This window comes from Molothrus ater, chromosome 1, assembly GCF_012460135.2.
Source record: "Molothrus ater isolate BHLD 08-10-18 breed brown headed cowbird chromosome 1, BPBGC_Mater_1.1, whole genome shotgun sequence".
Lineage (NCBI taxonomy): Eukaryota > Metazoa > Chordata > Aves > Passeriformes > Icteridae > Molothrus > Molothrus ater.
Window position 1 is genome coordinate 143,837,130 of NC_050478.2, and position 24,011 is coordinate 143,861,140.

The window sequence follows — 24,011 nt, forward strand, 5'->3', positions numbered from 1 at the left end:
TTTAATTATTAATGTGCAGTCTGCTTTACTTCTCTTTCCTCCATACAGTGTTGGATCCATTTATTGTTTTGAGTTTTTTTCCCCCAATGAATTTTCACCATCCATTTTGTAAGAGCCAAAGCAAGAGCTGTCCAGCCTTGACTGGGTCCCTCAACACAAATGAGTCATGTAACACAAAGTTACATCACTGTGTGTGCCCAGGTCACAGCCCCTTCTGCTTTCAGCCTGCCCAGGCAGGAATGTGGGCAGTGCTTTATTGTGGAAGCAGCTGGTTTTGTTTTATACAGAGGAGGGCCAAAAGATGCTCCTTACAGTTGTGAAGGTTGGTCATGGTCCTCAGATGCACAACCTCAACACAGGATGGTTCCAGCTCCTGCCCAAATGTGTGCTCTTTTGCTGTAACAAGTCACCAAAGGAATTTGATGATAAACCACAAACTTCTGTCTGCACCACCTAGTGATTTCTGGAGTATTATAGGCTAAAGCCCAGCAATCTTTCCCCTCACACCTGGAGAAGGTGCAAGCTGAGGAAAGCCACAGGTAGGCAGAGAGGTGCCCAGAGAGTTTGTGAACTCCCCAGCCCTGAGGTGTTCAAGGCCAGGCTGAACAGAGCTCTGGGAAACCTGGTCTAGCAGAAGGGGCAGGGTGTTGAACTGGGCCCTTTCCTGCCCAAACAATTCTGTGATTCTGTGCTAAAGCAGCAGAATGGCACAGGGCAGGTGCCAGAACAGCTGTGCTGGAGCAGCCAGTGCTGGTCCAGTGACACAGAGCAGTATTTTGGACCAGTGAGAGCCCCCACGTGCTGCAGGCTGTGCCAGATTCACAGCCACTGTCCCTCCAAGGGTGAGAGGGTTCTTTCTGCAGGAAGGAGGTGCAGAAATGCCCAAGCTGGGCAGGTCAGGCAGGGGCCAACACAGAGAGCAGGGAGCCTCAGCAGAGATGACCAGTCAAATGTGCCTGTTGGGGCTCCTGCTGGGGTTCCTTTTGGGGCCCTGCTGAGCCACAGCTGAACTGGAGGATAAGACAGGTTTCTTTGGGATCCACCAAGCCCATGGAGCTGATCAAAGCATGGCAAGCAAAGCACTCCAGGCAGTGCCAGGACCAGCAGACAAGGGGTACAATGGCAGCACTGACACACATTGACAATGCCACCATGATGTGCCACTGTCTCCACAGCAGTGGTGCCAGCCAGCTGGGGCTGGGCACACCCCTCAGCAGCTGGAATGCTGGGAGCAATAGTCTGACTTTGGCACAGACCATGCAGCACAACACACTCCCATTGCAGCACTTGCACTCAGGCTGAGCCAGCCTAATGAGCTGCTCTGGTAGCTGCATTCAGAGAGCAAAATAAAAAAATGAGAGGAAGGTGATTCCTGTGGGACTCAGCAAACCTAGCAACACCAATCCTGGGCAGCCCCTTTGGTTTGCTGTTCACTGTGTGAGACTCCCTATGAAAAATTCAGACTATTTTTGTGCATTTCCCTGAAAAACTCCTCCTCTGTGAGATGGCACCTAGTGGTCAGCAGCACTAATAGACACTGATGGAGTGGGAAGCAGAATTTGCTCTGCATCCTGATTGGTTTGATCTTCCAGTGATGCTACTAAAGAGTCACAAGCTCTTCCTCCTGGCCCAAATTCAAATCTTGAGCTTGAAACCTGATGTTCAGCAAGCACTGATGTTGTTTGCCTGCTGAAAAACAGGCATTTCAGGCAACAGGCTGTTGATTAGAGGAGGTGACAGAAGTGCTGAGTAGCCAAATCATTCCTGAAGAAGAAATACAGGTTGATCAGCATCCTCAGAAACTCACGCAATGTAGATTTGTCTGCTTCCCCCCTTACAGCCTACACCTACAACATATCTGTGCCTATCAGCATATCTGTTATCCTTGCCCAAAAACCTCCTTAAAAAGGGAGTCTCAAATCTCATCAATGACTTGGTCACACATTGGTTGAGGTCCAGGGCCCTGCTCCCTGATGCTCAGTCATTGTGTGGTTTACCAAAGCATCAGGCTGTGTCTGAAGAGGGGCTCAGGCTGTCTGCTGCCCCTGGCACTCCTCAGTGTGTCCCCAGAACCCAGCCCAGTGCTTGGCTCCAGCAGCCCTCCCTCATCTCCAAGGCCTTGCAGAGGAGGAAGCGGCGCAGACTGAGCGAATTCCGATCCCCTTACGCAGCCCCTCCCGTCACTCTCTGGACGTCTCAGCACAGCCTTGGCCGCTTGCTCAGACCCGAAAATGCAATGAGGATTCAGAGAGCAGGACTCTTCTTTACAGGAGAAATTGAGTGTGGGATATTCCCAGCCTCAGGCTAATCAGGAATTTCCCTGCACTCTATGCAGTCTCAAGCTGTGGCTGTTGTTATTGACATTATTTAAAACACAAAAAAACCCCAAAACACGAAACAGTTTTGGGGAATAAGAACCCAGCAAAAGCCCCAGCCAAGGGGGTCTTGTGTAGCAGGCTTGGGAGGGAGGTGTAGCAGGCTAAAGAAATCCCTGCAGTGCCCAGTATCAGCTCCTCCCTTACCTGCAGCACAGGTCTATTTGTAACCTTACAGTGCTGACAAGAGCAGCACAGGTGGTGATGAGAGAGATATACACACACAGATGCACAGAGGACTTTACAGTAGTAACTGCAAATGCTGATCTAGGTTCAGACCACAGAAATTTCCCACGGTTTGATCTCCAGCTTCCCTAGACTACAGAATAAATCTATCCCCTGAGCAGATGGGGTGGGCTTGTTCCCTCTTTGGGTCTTTCTTTTACGGGTTTCCAGATCCAAGCCCCAGATGAGCCATCCCTCTGCTGGGGAGCTATTTGGGGCTGCAGAGACCAGAACTCAGACCTGAAGGGTAAATATGAGTCCAAAGCGTGGGAGGGGCTGGGAGCTGGCCAAGTATGGAGCAAACATTCAGCTGGAGGGAAGCAGCTGATGAACTGTGAACAGCATCATTCCCAAAGCCTCACTGACAAGAGACAGCTCTCCCTGCTATAGGTGAGGAGGGACCGACACTGAAGATGATGGTGCCTGTGAGGCTGAGTGTCCTTCATCTAAGCAACTGACTGAAACCTTCCTGCTCTGCTTCCTGAGCAAGAGCTACCCATGACAAGAACCTAGAGAGAGCCTTCTATAACAAAACCCACACTGTAAAAACTAATTAAAATGTTTAATTAGCTTTTGATTAACAGCATATTTCAAAATCCTTTGGAGACCAGCAGATCAGCAGAGGCACAAGTTTGGAGTCCAGGACCATTCTGTTCCGAAACGCGTTCCCTCCTTGAGAGCAGACACACAATTATGTTCCTGCTTCAATTGCTCCTCATTTGCAAAGCCAGAGCATGAAGCAAGTTGTGTTAATGTGTCAAAATGGGGAGAGAAATAAAGAGAGCAATGGATCACTGAGTCTTTGAAGGGAAAAGCAATATTGCAGTAATTTATAGGAGGGAGAGTTTGCGGGTGGGACGGTCGCTCTCAAAGATCAGCGACGCTCCAGCCAGCACACTGGGCTTGTTTGAGAAGAGCATCACTGCCATCTTCAGGATGGCTGCTTTCTCTTTCCCAACATGCAGAAGCTTTTCTGGGAGCAGTTTTTGGTTTATACAATACAAAAGAAAGCTTCCTGCCACTCCAGCCAAAGTTACATTTTCAGCTATTATTGATGCTCTGTGGAGGATGTTTTGGTCCAATGCTTCCCAGCTTCTGGATTTTGACATCTCGAACCGCAGGAACACCTCATAAACATAATTTCCAGTGCAAACTTCCATTTAAGATGAAAAAGACCTGTCAATCAGTCTGGGCCACTTCAGTGCAGTAACATTTCCTAATGGACACCTCTTGCCCTTTATTCAATCCAGACTGAATGTCTCTGAGGAGCCACCCTCTTACAGTTCTTTTGCAAGATGTTCACTTTAGCATAAGAGAAGTGTTAGGAAACTCTTTGTGACATCAGCCAACTTTCCTTCCAATGACATTAAATCATCACTCTTCTAGCCAGAAGAGTCAATCAGCTGCCACAAAAAGAAAGCATCTCTAGCCTGGGCCTCCAAGTGGCATTTCACATTTAAGCACTACAAGTCATTTCAAAGATGTACAGTTCTGAAGGTAGAATCTATCACCTTAAAAACAACAGTAAGGGTACTAAAGAGGATAAAGGCAACTGCTTTAAAGCCAGAAAGAGCACAGCTAGGATGGCCACATTACTTAAGCTCACATGTTTCAGTAAAGCACTCTCACACTGTTCAATTACACCAATACTGAGCAGGGGTCACATAGCTGCTTATGGGGACATCAGTTTTATACTGCAACATCTCATCTCTCTCTACCCTGTCCTTGGACACATCTCGTGTGCCCCTTCACATGATGGGTGTGTTTCCAGCCCACTGGATGAGCTGGATGTGTGCACAGACTCCTTTCCCAAGCCTGGAATCTGGCCCATCATTCAGCCACTCTGACACAATAGGCACATGTGAAATCACACAATGCAGGAACACAGGGAGCAAGGACAAAATAAGCAGCTCAGCTGTTTCCTTGCCTGCATCCAAAGAAGAGATGGGGCAGGCCACAGATCAGGCCAGACAGAAGTTCTTGCCAGACCAGCTCTGACTTGGGGCTGTCTTAGACTACCATGACCACAGAGGTCACCTCAGTCACCTGCAGCAGGAGCTCTCCCTGCTTCTGAGGATGGGGACATCAGTGACACACCCTGAATGGCGAGGAACCACTCCTCTTGGGATTTTCCAAACAGGAATTTGTCACCTCTAATGAGGAAACCACACAGCAGGAACCAGGACAGGGCACAGCACTCCTATATCTCACTTCACCATCATGGTCACCAGGTGCTTGTAACTTCTCCCCTCAACTACTGCACACCTCTGCTCCCTGCAGTAGTGCTGACTCCAGGACAAGGCTCAAGCAGGAGCAGGGCCCTGGGGCAGGAGCCTGCAGAGGGTAGCAGACTGCTGCAGTTCACAGCACACTGCTGAGGGGAAGAAGACAGATACACCTCCTGAATTTCTCCAACTCCTCTTGCACAAACTGAGGTCTCATGAGCCATTCTAAGACTTGTCCTCAATAATTCCTTAGAAGCACATGGAAGATAACTGACAGCACCAACACATGTGCATATATAAGACAGGTAACATGAATGCTTTCAAAAGGAAAACAAAGGGTCTTGGGTGAAGCTGCAGCTGTAAAACACATGACTGAGCAGGGAAACTGAGGAAAGCCTGCAAGTGTGGCCCTGGGAGCTCCAGGATCACTGACATACAACAGCAGCCTCAGGAAGCATGTTCAGGACACACCAAGTCTGTGTAACTTGTTACCAGCCCACCAGGCACACGAGCACTTGCTGGTGAAATAATTACAGCAGCGAATCCACATAATAAAACATCTAAAGGTTCAAGTGATTCAGCAGTGTCAGCTGTATCTGACATCTTTCTGCAGCACATGCTATCCCTGTATATGTTCAGATCAGAAAAACCAGTGCTTAATCTGGCAGATCTCCTTGAGAAAACTTGATTCTATCACTTGGCCAAATTTTGTAATTTGTAACACACAAGCAGTAACTTGGTAACTTCACCAGTGGCCCACAGAACCCCACAAAGGGCCACTTCTCACTGCTCCAGCTGTGACAGAGTCCACAGCATTGCAGAGATGTGAGAGACAGGGTCAGCTTATACCTGATCAGGTACAGCCCTTTGTTGTAACCTTGACAGAAGAGGCAACCCTGGCCAGCCAGCTTTACCACAATAATAAAACTGAGGGTGAAACCAGCCTGAAAGGGTCATTAGCACAGGGGGGAGCAGACCACTGGCCAGATCACACCAAGTTGGCTGCAATCATCCAGTTTTTAAATATCCTGTGGGATAGCAATTCATTACAAAATTCATATGCAAATCAATCCCATGAACTTTATACTGGGATTGCTTTAGTCCTTGCTCCACTGCCCCTGAGCTGCTACTATTGATTTGCCAGCAGGCATTATACTGGGCTTGGGAGAAGGGCTCAAAACACTTTCCTTAAGCTGGTAAAAAGTCCAAAAGGGCAAGAAAGAGCAAGCAGCTTGGTAATTTAGAGCTCGTTTTCTGTTTTGACAAAAGAAGCTGCTTCACAGAGTTATTTCACAAGATTTTGAAAAATAAGCAATCCCATCAGCACAGCCAAAAAAGGCACCCTCAGGGATGCCTCCTGCATCCAAAAGGACTTGTGACCACACATGTTTGCAGCACCCAGGGAACCATCACAGTGAACTTCCCACTGACACACTCCTCAAATCCCACAACTAACTAAACTCACAGCAACTGCCTTAACTACTCCTTGCTAGTTATTTCACCAGTCTGAGTCTTTGCAGGGACAGAAAGACAACACCAAGCTTAGCAAACCCAAGGAAAAGGAAGATGAGCAACCTTCAAGTGAAGCAGCAGTGTGAAGAGTAATCACATCCCTGCTCCAACTACCTGCTGGCATTGGCTGTGCAAGCCAGGAGAAAGAGCCAGAGGACAGCTCATCCAGAATGAGATGTTTGCACAGGAATGCTCCAAGCCCATTTCAGGGTCCTCTTTTCCAGATCTGCTCCAATCATGGCACACAGTTAGCCATGCAGTCTCTACTGTCTGTGACACACATCACACACAGCACTGCAGATGTTTCCCCCAGAGACCCATCTGTGCCTGGAATTTGAAGCTTGCAAGAAAGGAGCAATAATATTTACACTCAGAGACACAGCACCATGAGAAGGCCTTTCATCCACAACAGCTCAGGCTGGTTACACTAGCTCACAGCACAGGGAGGGTGGCTAATTTGAGCACAGCATTTATTTTAACCATTGAGTGCTAGCCAGTCTAGCCCCCCAAAATTACAGGCTATCACACACAACAGGGTGGTGCCATCCAAACAGTGCAAATTTCCCCCCCAGAAGTTACATGGAAGCTGTTTAGTGACCCATACTTAGTGCCAGGCCTGCCAGCTGCTCTCCTGTCCACTGGCACAGATAAAACAAGGAGGGCAAGATTAAAGCATGGTTCTGCAAGGAACAAACACCAAAGCTTGAGCAGGAACACACAGCAGTTCCAGCTCAAAACTTCAAACAGCTGATGCCTGGTGCACTGGAAAAGCCTGCTGCTTTCTTGCAAACATCCTGGGTGGGGAAGCTTGTGGAGCAGTGGGCCAGACAACTCCAAGGCAAGCCAGCTCTAATCTCTGGTCCCAGCTGCATACACAGAGAAACTGCAAAACACAAATGCCAGAGGAAAAAAAGGAAAGCTCCAATTATTCTCAGACCACAAGAACAACGATGTATAAAAGCAAAGATGCCATCAAGGCAGCAGAAAGGAAGATCTGTCCAAAACAGCTGACTGAAGAAATCGTGTTGTTTTAGGCAGCAGCCACTGTGGCAAGACAAAGAAGAAATCTGCTGTATGGCTGGTTCTGCCACAACAGCACTCAGGCCTGATTTACTGTTTCAAGTGTTTTTCAATCAAATCAGAAGTAAAAACTGTCAAATATGAAAGCTGTGCTCAAAACCCATTTCCTGCAAGTAAAGCTTTCCTTTAGAAAGCTTTACTTACAAAAAGTAATACTGGAAGGAGCATGATTTGCTCCCCCTGAGATTATTATTCCTTAACTGTATTCACAGCAACCAGGCTGACACTAAATTATTATTTTTTTTCAGTGTGATGAACTGATGAGGACAGTTTCTCTTTCAGATCCCTGCAGAGGGGTCAAGTTGTATACAGTCTGTAGCATTCACATGATTCCAGGAAAGATTTTGCCCCCCTCCCCTTTTTAAAAACCCCAAACACATCCAGTTTTGTCTTTCCTCAGCTTGATTCAACTGTGATATTGCCAAAAGGACTAGAGAAGTATCATGTCAAGGCAAGAGTATTTTATTCCTGTGGCCAGCAAAGCACATGGGTTGGTTTCTCTGTGACAGAGACCTTGGCTAAGCATCTTTGGCCAGAAAGAAAAAAATGTATTGCCCTAAGAGAGATGGACATACAGATACACACAGTACACACCTGAACCTCCTCCAAAGTCTTCAAGTGTCACGATTTACAATTTTGCAGATCTTTTCAAAACAAAGAGAAGATAAAAAGGAAAACATTTCTTCATGGTGCAGAAGGAATATCCATAGAAAATCAAGCATGGTCACACATTCTACCTGGAGCCAGCATGCTATGCAAAGTTACAAAACATTACTTGTCCACCAAATAAAGCTGAAGGCTGTCACACTTGCCTGCAGTCTCTCAAGTCTTCTTTCCAGAACCTGACAACTCATGTTAGGCATAATCACAACGGTGCCACACATGAGGAGCGGTCATGTTTGCTCATCAGTGCAAAACATGCCATTTCCCAGTTTTCTAGTCGTTGTCGATTCCTGTTCTGACAGAATCCCAGAATGGGTAAGGCTGGAAGGGACCACAGTGGGTCATCTGGACCAACCTCCCTGCTCAGGCAGGGTCATCCAGGAGCACGTGGCACAGGATTGTGTCCAGACAGTTCATGGATATCTCCAGTGAGGAGGCTCCACACCCCCTCTGGGCAATCTGTGCCAGTGCTCAGTCACCCACACAGTAAAGCTCTTCCTCATATTCAGGTGGAGCTTCCTGTGCATCAGTTTCTGCCCATTGCCTCTTCTCCTGTTGCTGGGCACCACTGAGCAGAGTCTGGTTTGTCCTCTGACAGCTCCCTACAGACACACAGACATTGATGAGGGCCCCTCTCTGTTTTCTCTTTCCAAGGCCAAACAGGCCCATCTCCCCCAGCCTTTCCTTGTGAGAGAGATGTTCCAGTCCCTGTGCTGGACCCACTCCAGGAGCTCCCAGTCTGCCTTGTCCTGAGGAGGTCAGAACTGGAGCCATCACTCCAGGTGAGGCAGAGGGGCAGGATCACCTCCCTGATCTGCTGGCAGTGCTCCTCCTAACACACCCCACGACACCCCTGGCCTTGGCCCCAGGGCACTGCTGGCTCAGGCACAGCTGCACTCCCCCAGGTCCTTCTCCACAGAGCTGCTTCCCAGCAGGTCAGTCCCCAGCCTTGCTGGTGCCTGGGGTTGTTCCTCCTCAGGTGCAGGACCCTGCATTTGCCTTTTCTGTATTTCAGACAGTTCCTCTTTGCCCATCTCTTCAAACTGCCAAGGTCCTTTGGAAGAGCTGCAACTTTTCCCCTTCAATCCTTTCCCTCCCAAAAGAGCTTTAATTTTTTCACCAACCTATGTAAGACTTGTGGCTATAAATTGTTTCCCTAAGAAGAACCATTATTTAGTATGCAGTGATTATTCAGATTTTACACAGTACAAATACCTAGATCCATAGGAGTACACACCAGTACAGAGCAAGGGGAGTTCATCTTCCCACCCCTGGTGTGGAGAGATACCAATGTGCAGAGTCATTTCTGATGGCTGTATGAGGAGGCAGCATGGTAGCCCAGATGCAGGTTGCTCAGCAATGTCCACTGGGATCTATATGGACTGCACCAAGTTCCTCATCACAAACCCTACCTGAGTAATAACTCTCAGGGAGAGGGAAGCAGCACCAAGTGGAGAGCAAGAACCCTAAAACACACCAGGCTTAAATCAGTGGCTTAGGCAACTGGTTACTGGTAATGAAACAGCAGAGTTTTCACTATATAAAATTTATAAATTTATTTTTTTGTAAAAATCCAAAGAGCACGAAGACATCTCACTCAAAATACTGGTAAATCAAACCACACTTAGAAAAATGAAAGCTGATTTTATTATCTTATCCACAGCCAATCATTTGACATGAACATGCATACGTAATTTTGCTACGCACACACCACAGTTTAACGTTAGTTATTAAAGGTTAAACATACAACATACATCCTTACAAAAATGAGTCAAAATGCAAACGTAACTTTTAAACAAAACCGTTTTTACTCATTTAAAAAAACTTTTGTGTTGGGTACCATTTTGTACAAACACAGTTAATTTAAACAAATCTGCTTTTAGTTTCCTCATGGTTGCACATGAAAATAAGCTGCAATAGAAAATGAAGTCATCAAGGGATTTTTAAATAGCAGAAGTAGGCAGTCTTGCCATGCAGAAGAAGCAATATTAAATATTAGTTTTTCAAAAAAAGAAAAAAACCACAAGTTTAAAAATATTTAGTTCAAGTCACAAATCTTTCCCCAGTACAGAGAAATCCAAATGCAACGCATAATTAGCTGCCACTTAGGATGGCTATTCTGAAAAGTAGAAATACTTTCCAGAATTGATATTTTTCATTGATTTGGCACAGAAAAGAAGTCTGAGCTTACTTAGGTACAAGGAAGTGATTAAAAAAAAAGAGTAAACAGGAAGAGAGAAAATAAAAAGCAAGAATGAACGAGATAGTAGTTGCAATCACTAAAAAAAAAATCTGTGCATCTCAGTCATTGCAGAATACTGTCTACAGCAGGTGCGAATTCCAGGTAATTGTTATTGCAACATGGATTTAATTTGCTTGGAGGTAGTCTCATCATTCAAATGCTTTGTTGTGTACCTAAACACAGAAATAAAGTCAAGGTGAGCATAAATGCTATTGCACTTTAGCTTAAAAATATGCAATTTCTTTGTTTATGGCTCAACCTGACCTGTACCACAGCAAAACCCTCAGCCATGGATCATCACCCACTCCATGGTCACTGAGAACACAAGTCAGACATTCTGATCAGAAAATGATCTTCCCAATCAGAACTAGAATAAGGCAGCCTTGCACCAAAGGGACCTCAAAATAATCCTCAGCTGGACACTGCCTTTCACAGTAAGCTCACAGTACCACTGGTGACAGGTAATTATCCATCAGACCAACTCTGAGGGCTCTGCCCACAGGAAACATCTTCAAATAAAACAGCTTGAGAAACTCTTCATCAAAACTTCCAGTGACCAAACCTTCCAGGATCCCTCAATGACAATGGATTTAATCACTTTTCAGCCTAATTTCCTGCTTAGTTAAGTGACTGTGCTGCTAAAACTGAAGAGCATACACATGTGCTTATTTCAGCTCCTTACCCTTTCAAAATTCTCTAGGATAATAGCACATTTTAAATCACTATTAAAAACCCAGCTATATCTATTTTTAGAAGATATCCTCATTGCAGACTTTTTGTGTGATTAATTTTCCTTATCTTCCTTCCTAACTAATCTAAAAGCAAATAAAACTTACTTTGTAATTTAAATTTAACATGTTAAATTAGCACTTTCATTGTTATCCACAACTGCAGTACTATTTCACTTGTTCACTTGATAAATAGATAATGACTTTTTAGTTTGGAGGTTAATAATACTCTAGATTTCAGCACTTTTTGGTAATTCATACTTTCAATAAACAGGCAGCCGAAGGTTTTCTGAAATCCTGAGAAGTTACTGCACTTGGTATTCTGCCCACGTGAAAAAGCTGAACATGATTACAATACTCAGATGAATTTGAAATTACAAAGAGCTGATGTCCCTCCAAAACCCTATACCACCTTCCATTTGTTTTTGAAACACATTATCTGTCTCTTGGGAAAACCCAAGGACTTCTCCATCCTCCAGAATCAAAGACTTAGATTTGGACTTAATTTGTCACAATGACATCTTGAACCTGTTTTCTTCACATGAACACACAGCAGCTCACCCCTGCATCTCTTCCTAACAATTCCAAAGGTGGTTTAGAAAAGATTTCGATATCCTACCCAGAGAGTAATCAAATGTACAAAACCAGGATTGTTACAGCATCCATGCATGGAAAAGGTTGGAGCAAGGAAAGCACAGCTTGAGAGCATGGACTGGATTTACACTGCTAACCACAAAGTTAATTGCCTAATTAACTAAAAGTTAATGTCACTGCTTGGTGCAGTGAGCACCTGAAGTACACCTTCCATGTACTTTCATAGTGTCAGCAGTGATGGGAAAAATGGGCTACTAATAAAGACTGGTGATAATGGCAGCTGCAATCACAATAAACTAGTCAGAAATAAATACTAATGCAGCATTTTCCATCTGGAAGCCTGTGTTTTTACTGATCACCATCTCAAAGACTTCATGTTACAAAGTTCAGAGATGAACATGATTTTAGCATGGAAATAATCACATGAAGTTTCAAATTAGGCATGGATTTTTTAAATTTTAACTAATAATCTGAACTAACTTTGCAAAAGAACCCACCTACAATATCACATTATTTAACTCCTTACCACATCATGACACAAAAAATAAAAAGAGGGCAAACGAAATTAAAGCAGCTTCACTACAGATAAGGAAAACAAATCACAACTGCACAATTTCAGACTAGACAAACTAAAGCTTCCACATTCCAAGCAAGAACATGAGTAATGACACCCAGTTCCAGTTATTTGTCACCAAAGTAATAATACTTTTCCAAGCATGGATAAGAACAAAGACTTCACCTGCCTATCACATTTTTGCACTTTTTGCCACTTCTCCCATGCTGGACACCCACACAATGAACACGTGACTGACTAAAGATACAGCTTTACAACCCAAATCAGCAGGTTTTAGATTTAATATACTGAATTATTAATTTTTCTTTAATTCTCCAATTAATGTGGCAAATTCTTGTCTCATCTATTCTACAGCAGAGACTCATGCCTTTAGTTCTTTCTGAAAAGGAACAATTTCTATTACTTACCATGCCATACTGACTCATTCTTAACCTGCATGCATGGAAAAGGTTATCTTAGAATGAGCAACTGAAAATTCACAACTCTGTTAAAACACAGAGGCCTCTTCACACATCCTTGTCTCAAGACACATTAGAACAAAAGCCTGCAATAATGATATTCACCTTTCCCTGTAACAGTCACTGAACACTTTGTTGCAAAGAAAATGATCAGGACAATTCATGAAAACTCACATCAAAACATTAAAATACCCAAGAAACAAAAAGGAGTACCTGAGAGCATTTAGAAGGCCTTCTACACTGTTAGGAGGCTGGTCTTTAAGAACTTTGATGCATCCTTTCATCTAGGAGTTAAAAAAATTACAGTTTTTTCCATGTTAATACCTTTTGAGTTTACAGGAATATTTTATATTCAGTATGTAAAAGATCAAAAATAAGTATTTAAAAATAGCAGCAGTGTAAAGACATTTTCTGGATATTAAAAAGGAATTAAGCTTTCAGCACTACATCTTCCTATCACAGACTGGCTTAGCTACTTAAAAAGCTGCATCAAGTGCATCCTCAGCAACTTTGCTGATGACACCAAGCTGAGTGGTGTGGCTGACAGTCTGGAGGGGAGGGAAGGCATCCAGAGGGATCTGGACAGGCTGGAGAGTGGGACCTGTGAACTTCATGAAGCTCAACAACTCCAAGGTCCTGCAATTGGATCAGGGCATCACAAGCCCAAACACAGGCCGGGCAGGGAATGGACTGGGAGCAGCCCAGAGGAGAAGGGGCTGGGGGGAGTTGTTGGATGAGAAGTTCAATATGACCCAGCAAAGTGCTCTGGTAGCCCAGAAAGCCAACACTGTCCTGGCTGCAAAAGAAGTGTGGCCAGCACAGCAAGGGAGGTGATTCTCCACCTCTGCTCTGCTCAGACCCTACCTGGACCCAGCTCTGTGTCACCAGCAGAAAAATGACATGGCTGTGCCAGAGTGAGTCCAGAGGAGGGTCATGAAGACGATCAGAGGGCTGGAGCACCTCTCCAGGGAGGAAAGACTGAGAGAATTGGGGCTGCTCAGCATGGAGAATGATCTGGGGAGACCTCAGAGCACCTTCCAGTACCTAAAAGGGGCTACAAGAGAGCTGGAAAGATACATTTTACAAGAGCATGTAGTGATAAAATGAGGGAGAATGGCTTTGAACGTTGTGGCTGCCCCAAACCTGGAAGTGCTCAAGGCCAGGCTGGACAGGGCCCTGAGCAACCTGGTCTAGTGGAAGGTGTCCCTCCCCATGGCAGGGGGGCTGGAACGGGGTGATCTTTAAGGTCTCTCTAAACCCAGACCATTCTACAATAACTTTAGTGAATGCAGCTTTCAAGCTCTGCTTTATCAGCCTTAAAAAAAATATGGAACTGTGAGCAAAAATACATGTTTATCATAAATCCATTAAGAATTATTTCATTCAGCCAGTGAAATAATGATCAGCTGTAGTTAATGCAGTGGGATAATACTCCCTTTGAAATAACCACTAAACCACAGAGTAACACCATGTATTTCACAGGCTTACTATCAAACAACAATAAAAGTTAGAAACTCAAAGTGTGGTGGATGGTGAACTGAACTATTCATCAATCAGTGAGGAACAAGCCAAGGGCCATTGTTACTTTCTGATCTGGATCTTTCATCACAACCACTGCTTACAAGTATTTCTGGACACTACCTGCATTACATAAAAACAGATTTTTCATGACCCACTTACATGTCCAAAGGCCTAGTTTGTATTTCTCACTACTTAAATATACATCTTTGCTCACAGCTATGTGTTTAGCACCAACCCAGTGTATACATCTGCTACCAGAATCTGCAAGACAGAAAAGGAGCCTACACACAATTTTAACACTCAGGGGATTATTTAGCAACAGTAAACTTACATCAATTTTTGAAGTTTTGGCAAAAGCGCCCACTGGATGCACGTGGTCATAGAGTATGATGACACCCACCATTACCCTCAGACAGAATGATACTGTTTCCTCATTTGTAAACCTGCTTCTATATTCACTGGAATGTAAAAACACAGCTTATTATCTATGAAACACAAGATAATAGTAAATACTAGTAACACCCAAATTAGGATTAAAGAGAAAAATTCTACAATAAATCCTCAGAGAAAAGAAAACCAAACCAACCCAACCAAATCTATGAACCCCAAACTTTTGAATTTTCTTTATTCCTTTCTAAAGTCAGATGATTGTTTACAAAGTTACCTGAAGATTAATAAAAATTCTCAAACCTAAAACAATAAGTTTCTAAAATTCTTAAATTTAAAAAAAATTAATTTTGAAAAATATTAAAACAATACATACTAACTTGGTCTCCAGTGCTTCCTACACTTTTCTCTGCCACCTTCTAATACACAACCAAACTTCTGACTTAGAAAAAAAAAAGGGCAGGCGACTGGACAACCTTTAACTGCTTTTTAAAATGGAATTAATTCCTAAGAAGAGTAAGAGTATAAATGCTTGGAGCTCTTAACGTACTCCAAAACAAATGTCCTGTGGTATTTGGACAGAAACTTATTTAAAAAGACATGGCTCATGCCCCAGTAATTTTACCAACAGAAAACTATTTAGAACACAGAAGAAACAGATTTAAAAAAATAACCAAAGATTAGTGTGACTTTGGTCATACTCCCAGTGCCTCTCAAATAAACAGAAGACAATTGACTGCCTTCATGCCTAGAAGTTGTCTCTTAATTCCCCTGAGAGGAGCACTGTCATTTTTTAGAGCAATCAGCCAGGCCAGTCAGCAAGGACACAACGTCCAGGGCATTGCCCACAGCCCCTCTTTCAGGAGACCCTAGGCAATCATGCTCAAATAGCCTATTTCTCTGAATAATACATGAGAAAACCACTTATGAAGAGTGCCAAGAGGTTGTCTAGCTTCCATAGCCATTCTATTTTTAAATATTAATATGTTCACAGAAGCAGACCGCACGATTTCCGTGGCTGGCAAAACGAAACACGGTGGTTTCACGTCAGTGTAAACAACTAGGCTGGTAAAAAGGAAACATCACAGCTCCTAATCACTCCAATTATATTTCTTTCATGCATCACACGTCAGGTCTGAAACAGAGAGGTGACTCACACCCAACCCAAGCAGTGTTGGTACTCACGGGGTTTCCAGCATGACCCTGCACACACTGGCCATGGTGCTTAAGCAATCTGTTGTATTCTCTATCGGTAAATTTTTATTCTGCAAAAGAAGGTGAACAGTTGCCACAACTCAATTACTGTGAAATATTATGCTACAAAACCTAAGTCAAATCAGTTATCTGTTGGCATAGCAATGTGGAGCAATTAAAAAAATCAACACAACTATGCTAAGTCCAGTAGTCTTGCACTTTTTTTTTTAAATGTTATTGTATAGATTAACAATTCACAGAGTGAAGGCTACCATATGGGTTTTGCCTGCTTGTTTGTAGTCAAGGAACTACACCCTTGACATGACTGACTTTCGGAAAGTTTTGAAGGAATCATCATCTAACCTGCTTCTTCAAAGACAAAAATTTCTATAGTCAAATATATTCATCTGCTGTAATAGCAAAACTTAAAATTGTGGCAGACAACCATTACAAATAAATGTAAAATAAGAGGACAGTTTTCTTAAGGCATTTCAAACATAAAGCTGAACTGAGAAGAAGAAAAAAAAATAAAAGATGTAACTTTGCATGAATCATGTAATGTAAAATTATTTTCTACTAAGAAATAGTGAGCATTCTTTGCACGTAAACCAAAAATCATCACAGTTACTAGAAGGCAAGCACAGTACATGCAGTGATTGGATTTTACAACCAGTATTTACTTAGGTAGTCAAGGATAAATAGGGATGTGTCAACATGCTGAAATACTTTTCCAGTTCAGGTTCCCTCTCTCTTTTGTAATAATGTGGTATACTTGACTTTACACAGTGTAACAAAAGAGTCTTGGGAAGGAGAAGAGGAAGCTACATTTCAATTCCATTCCCTATTTCAAGCAGAGAGAATCAAGCTGTTTCCCTTTCAATTTTCTGAAATTTCTGCTCTAAACCACACCACAGTGCAGGCAAAATATCTGTTCCAGCTCCCTGCTTGAGAAAAGCCATCACTGCTGATGTGACAATATTCATTAAATTTTGGGGATGCATACACAAAGTGCCTGGCTGGAGTCCCTAACTCTACAGCAGCTGGGAATGACACATTACATTTCTTGAACCTCCAAACCCCAAGTTTTATTCCTAGATGCCAGTTTAGGCCTGGGGGAGGTTGTGTTGCCCATTATGTCTGGCCCTGCAGTGCTGTGAAGCACATTATCCAAGCCATAAATTTATACTCTTACCTCTGACACAAACTTTGTTGTGGCATCACTTAAGGTTTTCAACATTGGCGTCGCTTCAGCGTAAAATAAAGACATTCTGTTTGCCAATTCATTATTTACTTCATTTTCTCCCTCTGCCTAAAAAACAGAAGAAAGGGTTTAGTTGTTCTGTATATGGAGAAGAGAGGTGGTAGCAGAATTAATTTCATCTTATCCAAGGGTTACCTACTGGGACATTGTTAATCCTCATACGGCTCAGAGTTCTTCTATAGTAGCTGAAGTCATTCTGTATAGCAGGATTTGTCATCTATGTAGATATGGATGCAAGAGAGTTGTAACAAATTCAAGAAAAGTAAGGACAAGTTTTCATAAAATGTAATATACCCAACAAGAATATATTTAACTTCCTGAAGTGAAGCAAAAAGGCCTGTGTCATGTTTGGAACTTGTAAGCACAACATAAAGCTTTCTGGTTTCTCAGATTCAGAACAAGCTCTAACAGGAATGAGAAAGGGAACAATCTTCTAAACACAACTTGGAAATTAGTAGGTTGAAAAAAATTGCTTTGCTAATTTGACTCCAAGGATCAGACCAGCAAATTAATTATCATTTCAGCTTAGTTCTTTGCACATAGCAAGAAAATAGCTGGACTATGGGTGTGCACAAGCTAAAAGCAGCAGCATTATCCCAAGAGATATGCCAAATTTGGGTGAAGAAACATGATTAATGTGAACTGAAATACAAGTGCCTAAAGCTAGTATGATATTTCATCTGCTTTCCAGTTTAATCTTACTCTAGGTCACAAGAGCAAGCCAAGCATATTGGATATTTGAGTATCCACTGCACATTCTATTCCAGAGCAGAACACAACCCAGACTGCTTCAGCAAACACACTTGGCTTCTTTTTCTAGCCCTTCTGATCGCAAGCTCTTACCTTGAGCTCATCAAATCGGAGTGTGAAGTGAAGAATTTCTGCAAACTGCTTAGCAAGAGCCTGCTCTCGCTCCAGGTGCTGCGTTGGGGAGTACGGAGTGCTCGTCAGGGCGCCCAGCAGGCCCCGCAGCCCGGCCTCTGCAACACACGAGAGGAGTTTGCAACACACACCTGCACCTGCCCCTTGCATCAGCACTGCCTGGTATTCTGCATGCTAGACTTAAAATACACAGCTGCCAAAATGCATGGTGATTAATAATAAAGGGACTCCATGAATTGCTCATCTGGGTGTCAACTGTTGTCATACTTATGTACAAATTGCTGTACAGACCAGGTCACATCAGCAATGACAGGCACAAAAAAAAAACTTCTTGAGAAGTTCTACTCAAGCTTTGTCTGTAGCATTTGTGTAGAACATATTTAAATAACCTGTGTTAGCAGACTTCAGCCTTTAGGAGAACATAGAATTCAAGAGGCACATAGCTGTAAGCAGAAGTCATGACTTATTTAAGATAAATTTATAATCCAGCTTCCTGTTCATCTTCTTGAGAAAAACACCTCACCCATTTTAAAAAGCAGAACTTGCCTGCAACAAGTTTCCGTGTTTTAAACACATTTTATACAAGCTATGTTAATAAATTTGATTGAAAGTGAGATAACAACAGAAAGCTGGTAAAAAAACAAGTCTCAGGTTTTATCAGCATATCCATCACATCAGCGAGTTTCAGAAGAGGCATGAAGCCCCATCTCAAGTATTGCATGTGTATGAACCAAGATCATGCATTTCCACACAGCAAATTGTTTCTGGTGTTTAGGGAGGAATAATACAGTCTCTTTTAAGTACTCTTGGTATCAGAAACACTGACAGAATTAATTCCTGATTATTTAGTTCACTAATTTCCAGTCAATCAGCTGGTTACTGCTTTCCTGAGTTACTAAAGGAGTAGAGGAAGAGCAGCAAGGATGATCCCATTCTCTTTCCCCTCTCAGATATCCACTGAAGCAAGATTGCTGTCATCCAGTGTATGGAGGAATCTGTGCAATATGAGCTCTTTTCCACAAAGGAGCTGATCTAGATGTGATCACATCTGAATACGCCAAATATACTAATTAATTAAGACAAAAAAAAACCCAAGTTAACACCTTTCCACTTACCTAGTCTTTGAGAAAATTCATAGAATTTCTTTAGTTTGCCTACTAGTGGAACAACTGCACCCCATGCCTTCTCTTGCAGCTTCTCATCATTTGGATGCTGTATTGCCTTAAATTGGAAAAAGAGAGGAGAAAAATATGCTTAGATTGGGAATAACTGATGCACTGCTGACAAAACAACCCCAAACAACAAAACACAAAAAAAACCAAAACACCTATGCAAGACAATTGTTTGAAGAGCTAATAATTAAATATCTACCTACTAAGAAGTTTTCAGTTGAGAGACAAGCATGTACTAACCCATGTCTGTTCCAAAAAGGTCTAAAAATTTGTGTTGAAAGTAAGCATCCTGAACAGGAAAACAACTTGGAGAGAGTATAAAGAAATGGTTAAAAATCAAGTAAGTCAGATAAGAAAATTTACACAACCAGACCTAGTTAATTAAAATTAACAACTTTACTGTGCTTACTCCAAGCAAAAAAAAAAAAAAAAAAAAAAAAAAAAAAAAAAAAAAAAAAATTAGTGATCAAAGCCTCATCTTAATGTTGGCATCTAGCACTAATTCCCAAATTTGCAAAGAAAAGAAATTGCTGCGAAATTCAGGCTAACTATTACAGCAGGAACATTTAAGCATAATCAACAACATAAAGCACCACCAGTACATAGCATATACCACAGCTTTGAAGGATTTATTTATAGACTTTGTCTTTACAGTAAACTTCCCAGACATTTAATACCTTAAATTCAACCTCTCCAGTTAGCAACTGAAAATATACTAAGAAAACAGAAATAAAAATGCTCACAACTCTCCTGCAGAATTTTCACTGTCAAGTTCTTGATTTCAAGAACTGTTTCAGTCAACCATGGGCTGTGGCTTGCAGCACACTCCTCTCTGGTCCTAGAAAGTTTCCTTCCTGCCATGTCTACCTCCTCTCAGAGGAGTATCTCTCATTTCTCTATGGCATCTGCACACATACATTCCTGCCTGATCCTACAGCCTGTCCCTGAACATGGACAGTAAGCTATCTCCCCTCCTAAGGGTTTTGTGTGACACAGTCATCCTTCTTAAACCTACCTTATCCATTCCATGGAGAGAAAAACTTTCCAAGGTGAATGGCTTTGAGTATCTCAAATTGCTATGGAGTGAACAGAGACTCCTCCTATCTAATACTATTTCTTAAGGATATGTTAGAGTGAGTAACTCCTTCCTTCATGAGCAAAGCAGCCCCCATTGCTGCATGTGAGGAAGGAAGAAAGAAAGGGGGTTGGGAGAATATTTATTCCACCCTTTATTAAACAAAGGAAAATTTGAATGACATTCTGTACAGGAACTTTGCTTCTGTTCCAAACATCTTAGTAAATAAAAGCCAATTAAAAGGGAGTGAAAATGAGATGCCTTTTGTGTTAGGATTACCAAACCAGGCTTCTCCAGTTACCATACAAGAGAATGTCAACACTCTTCAGTATTGCACTGTAGTCACACCACACTCTTTCCAAATTCACTATTAACTCAAGAAGAGCTTATGTGGGAACACAAAGAAAAATCAATATTCATAATACCCCAAAAACTCTGAGAAGCATCATTTGCTATTACATATGTGGATTAATATGATTGAAACAAGCAACATCTGTTTTGCTGTTAAAAAGAAACATTCCAGAGCAGAAATTCAAGACAGTGATTTTAAAGGACAACATGCTCTGCCAAAACAGCTCCTGCAAGCAAAGTTAAACCCCAGCAGTATTTGGTTAGGATCAGACAATGAACAACCACAGGCTGTGCACAATTGAAAAGCTCTAGCTCACCTCTCGTATTTCATGGCCAGCTCCTCTATATGACTGCAAGTCTTCCAGTATTCCTTCTGCATCCTTTAACACTACATTCACCTGATTATAAATTTCCTTTTCAGATTCTGTAGGTTGGGCATCTAAACAGCAGAACATATTAAATGTATATATATTTATTTTTAACAACAACATGGAATTCAACAGGCACACCATTACCTAAGGGACAAATTCTTCATGCAGCAACTCATCAAGAATTTTTATTCTCTGAAGAGCTACTACAATGTATAAGGAACTCCAGGAGACTAATTGTATTCATTTCAGTAGTCTCTTCTTCTACCATCCCAAAAATTCACCTGGATTCTATCTTCTTGATTTATTTAAAACTGAGTGAGGAGAAGAAATCCTGATGAGTTGTCTTTATGACTATCATATAATCTCACCTTGGGGTGCAGCAGAGGCTCACTGGAAGAAACTTAGGTAAGCACTCAAAAGACACACTCACTGCAGATAGCACAGGAGGTGTCCATGTCTCTTATTATCTAAAAACACTGAATCAGATTATTTTCCATCTTGTCTGCCTCATCTTTAACTGCTTGAGAAAGGAGTAATGTATTTTTCTTCTAAATATATTTAATTCTCAAAACATATTCTTTACAGTCTCATCACACAATCAGAATTGAGAACAAAAAGATCTAGTGTGAGCCTGTGAAGGCTTTTTTTCTTTTGTCCCCTGTCTTTAAAGATATAAGCTGTCTCCCATTTTCTTCTAATTAGCTAAGGGCTTCCCAAAAAGTATATTGGGTCATAATTTCAAACAGCTACATGCACATTTTTAAAGAAATGTGATTCTGTAAGAAGTATGTTTTGAGAAGAATCAACAAAAAGTTTTAACCTTTAAAAAGAATCACCTAGGGCAAGTATCTCAGATGTGGTTTACCTGAACCAATTTTTTTTCTTTTAGAATGCTGATGGAAGCTATAAGGTTAGTTCCCTTTAGACTCAGATTAAAAAAAAAAAACAACCAAACCAAAAAACTGTTAGTTACTAAAGCTCTTCTGTTAACATGAGCAAAATATGTTATGGAATAAATATAATTGTATTTTAGTCCATTATTTCCAATGCCAAAAATGAGGGTATTAACAATAGATTATTTTTTATAGGGACAGACAGAAACTATCTAAGGACAATATATCCTCATGACTTTGTGCATTTTGAAGAGTCTGGAAAATGTCTTTTTAGACATGCTTTTTCCATGATCCATATGTACAACTTCCCATGGAAGTTAGATACATCTTTACAATTGAAAAAAAACTCCCACAGTATCTTAGTGTTACACAAGAGAAAACAAAGTTTGTATTAGGAGAAAATAAATTTCATATACATTGCCTGTCTGGATTTTGCTGTAATTTTTGCATAATACCTCTTATTTTTATAGTTTAATGCATAAAAAGTAGTAATTATTAGCAAATATGCCTATATATAGACCTTGCAACAGTTTAACTGGTATTTTGAGAAACATCAAGAATTAGCACAGGTTAAAAAGAACCTGGTCACTCCTTTAGAAATAAATAAATAAAAGAGCACCACATTGATTAGGCATCGAGTAAAAGTGGCCAGTGCTTTTCAGATCATCACAAAGGTCACATAATTTTGAAAGCTGCTGAAGACTGCTGTAAGAAATGAAGACAAAAAATGAGGGAAAAGAGCAGACAGGGAAGCACCAGCTGACTGGCAGCAGTTCATGCACGAACATGAAATGTTACAGTGGAATACAGACTAAGACGTGAAGCTCTGTAGCGTTCCAGATTGTGCTGTTAAATAATGCAATCAAGACTTGTCACTTGGATTGTCTCACACTGAGAACATCTCCTGCCTATTTAATTTTTCATGCCATTTTTTCCTTTACCCTGTGTAGTAAGGAGAGTTCATTTTTCAATACTGGGAGGGGCAGAGCAGAATGGCCCAAAAGAATTCCTGCTCCTCATTTTAAAACCCACCACCAAGCAGAACAGCTGAAGTACTATGACCCTCCATGTTTATAAATGAAAATCATCTCCCAGATACAAATTTAGTGGTCTTCACTGGACAGCTGGCTAGGCAAATCAACACCATCATCACCTCTCTTAGTGTAGGATGTAAAGAGCCAACCACTGTATTTAATTTCCTTAAAATGTTCCAGGAAACTTAAATCAATGGTTGATACTTAATTTGTTGGGGTGGTGGGGTTTTTTATTTGTTTGTTTCGATTATTACAAACTTCTAGACATCAATCTAATTGAAAATCAAGTAGGTACAGAGTTATTTCTTTTGGTATGTATTTCATTTTTGGTCAACCTATTCCTTTCCAATAAAAAACATCTGTAAACCTGATTTGTCCCAACTCATTTCCTCTGCCATCTCTGAAAGAGAGGTCAAACTTAAAAAGCAAATTTAAATTATTCTATAATCCCTTCACGAAACATTTAAGATGTTATTAGAATAGGGTTAAAAGGCATGATATAAAAGATCTTCAGGGCCTAATGCTGGCTGACCCAGAGCAAAATTGGTTTATTTGCTTCCCAGTGCTGCTCAGGGCATTGTACTCTGAAAGCCCATCATAGGGAAAAAAGAGGGAGAGGTCCCTTTTCCTAAGCACTGTTACCATCTTGAATAGATGGAGGCAGCATTCCCATCCTATGGGAATAGCACCCCTCAATATGTACCTGAGGGCTCAAGCTACAGGACCTTCACCTGAGAATCACTAATTGTGGAACTCCTCTTCCCCAAGATGGAGTGCACAGAGCAGGAGAGGGAGTTGCACTTCTGGAGTTACCTTGGCAGCTAAGAAAAAGCAGCCAGCAGTGCCAGGCATCCAAACAGAAGGATGAAGGAGATACACAATTTCATGGATTTCACTTCTCCCCTGTCCATTTAAGTTCCTCCTACAAGGTTACAACAAGGCTGTGCCTTTATCAGCAATGCTTCCATAGAAAGAACAAACCCAGTAAGCACATCACAGCTCACCCAGATGTTCTGAGGTTTGATACTGTGGCCACAGCAGCTGAGCCCTGGTTATTTAGGGCAACTTTACTATTTTTAATGCAATAGTAAGAAAAGACTGAGGTTCTGCAAGAAATGGGAGTTCATCTTTAATTTGTGTTTAATCAGAATGTTACTGCACTAGATGCAATATACACTTAGAGTTCAGAATGCT

General features: G+C 41.8%; 1 protein-coding gene across 7 annotated transcripts in view; it reads right to left on the reverse strand.

Moving 5' to 3' along the window:
* Nucleotides 1–9,621: 9,621 nt before the first annotated feature.
* CYRIB (CYFIP related Rac1 interactor B) overlaps nucleotides 9,622–24,011 on the reverse strand; it is a 96,658-nt gene continuing 82,268 nt past the window's right edge. For all 7 annotated transcript variants that reach the window (XM_054514748.1, XM_036403227.2, XM_036403244.2 and 4 more), the window contains 9 exons: nucleotides 20,837–20,958; nucleotides 19,037–19,142; nucleotides 17,883–18,019; nucleotides 17,179–17,256; nucleotides 16,971–17,087; nucleotides 15,770–15,849; nucleotides 14,529–14,655; nucleotides 12,890–12,960; nucleotides 9,622–10,495 (listed from right to left, as the gene is read on the reverse strand). In XM_054514748.1, the coding sequence (XP_054370723.1) occupies nucleotides 10,432–10,495; nucleotides 12,890–12,960; nucleotides 14,529–14,655; nucleotides 15,770–15,849; nucleotides 16,971–17,087; nucleotides 17,179–17,256; nucleotides 17,883–18,019; nucleotides 19,037–19,142; nucleotides 20,837–20,958 (902 nt within the window). In that variant the 3' untranslated portion in view covers nucleotides 9,622–10,431. The remainder of the gene's footprint in view (nucleotides 10,496–12,889; nucleotides 12,961–14,528; nucleotides 14,656–15,769; nucleotides 15,850–16,970; nucleotides 17,088–17,178; nucleotides 17,257–17,882; nucleotides 18,020–19,036; nucleotides 19,143–20,836; nucleotides 20,959–24,011) is intronic.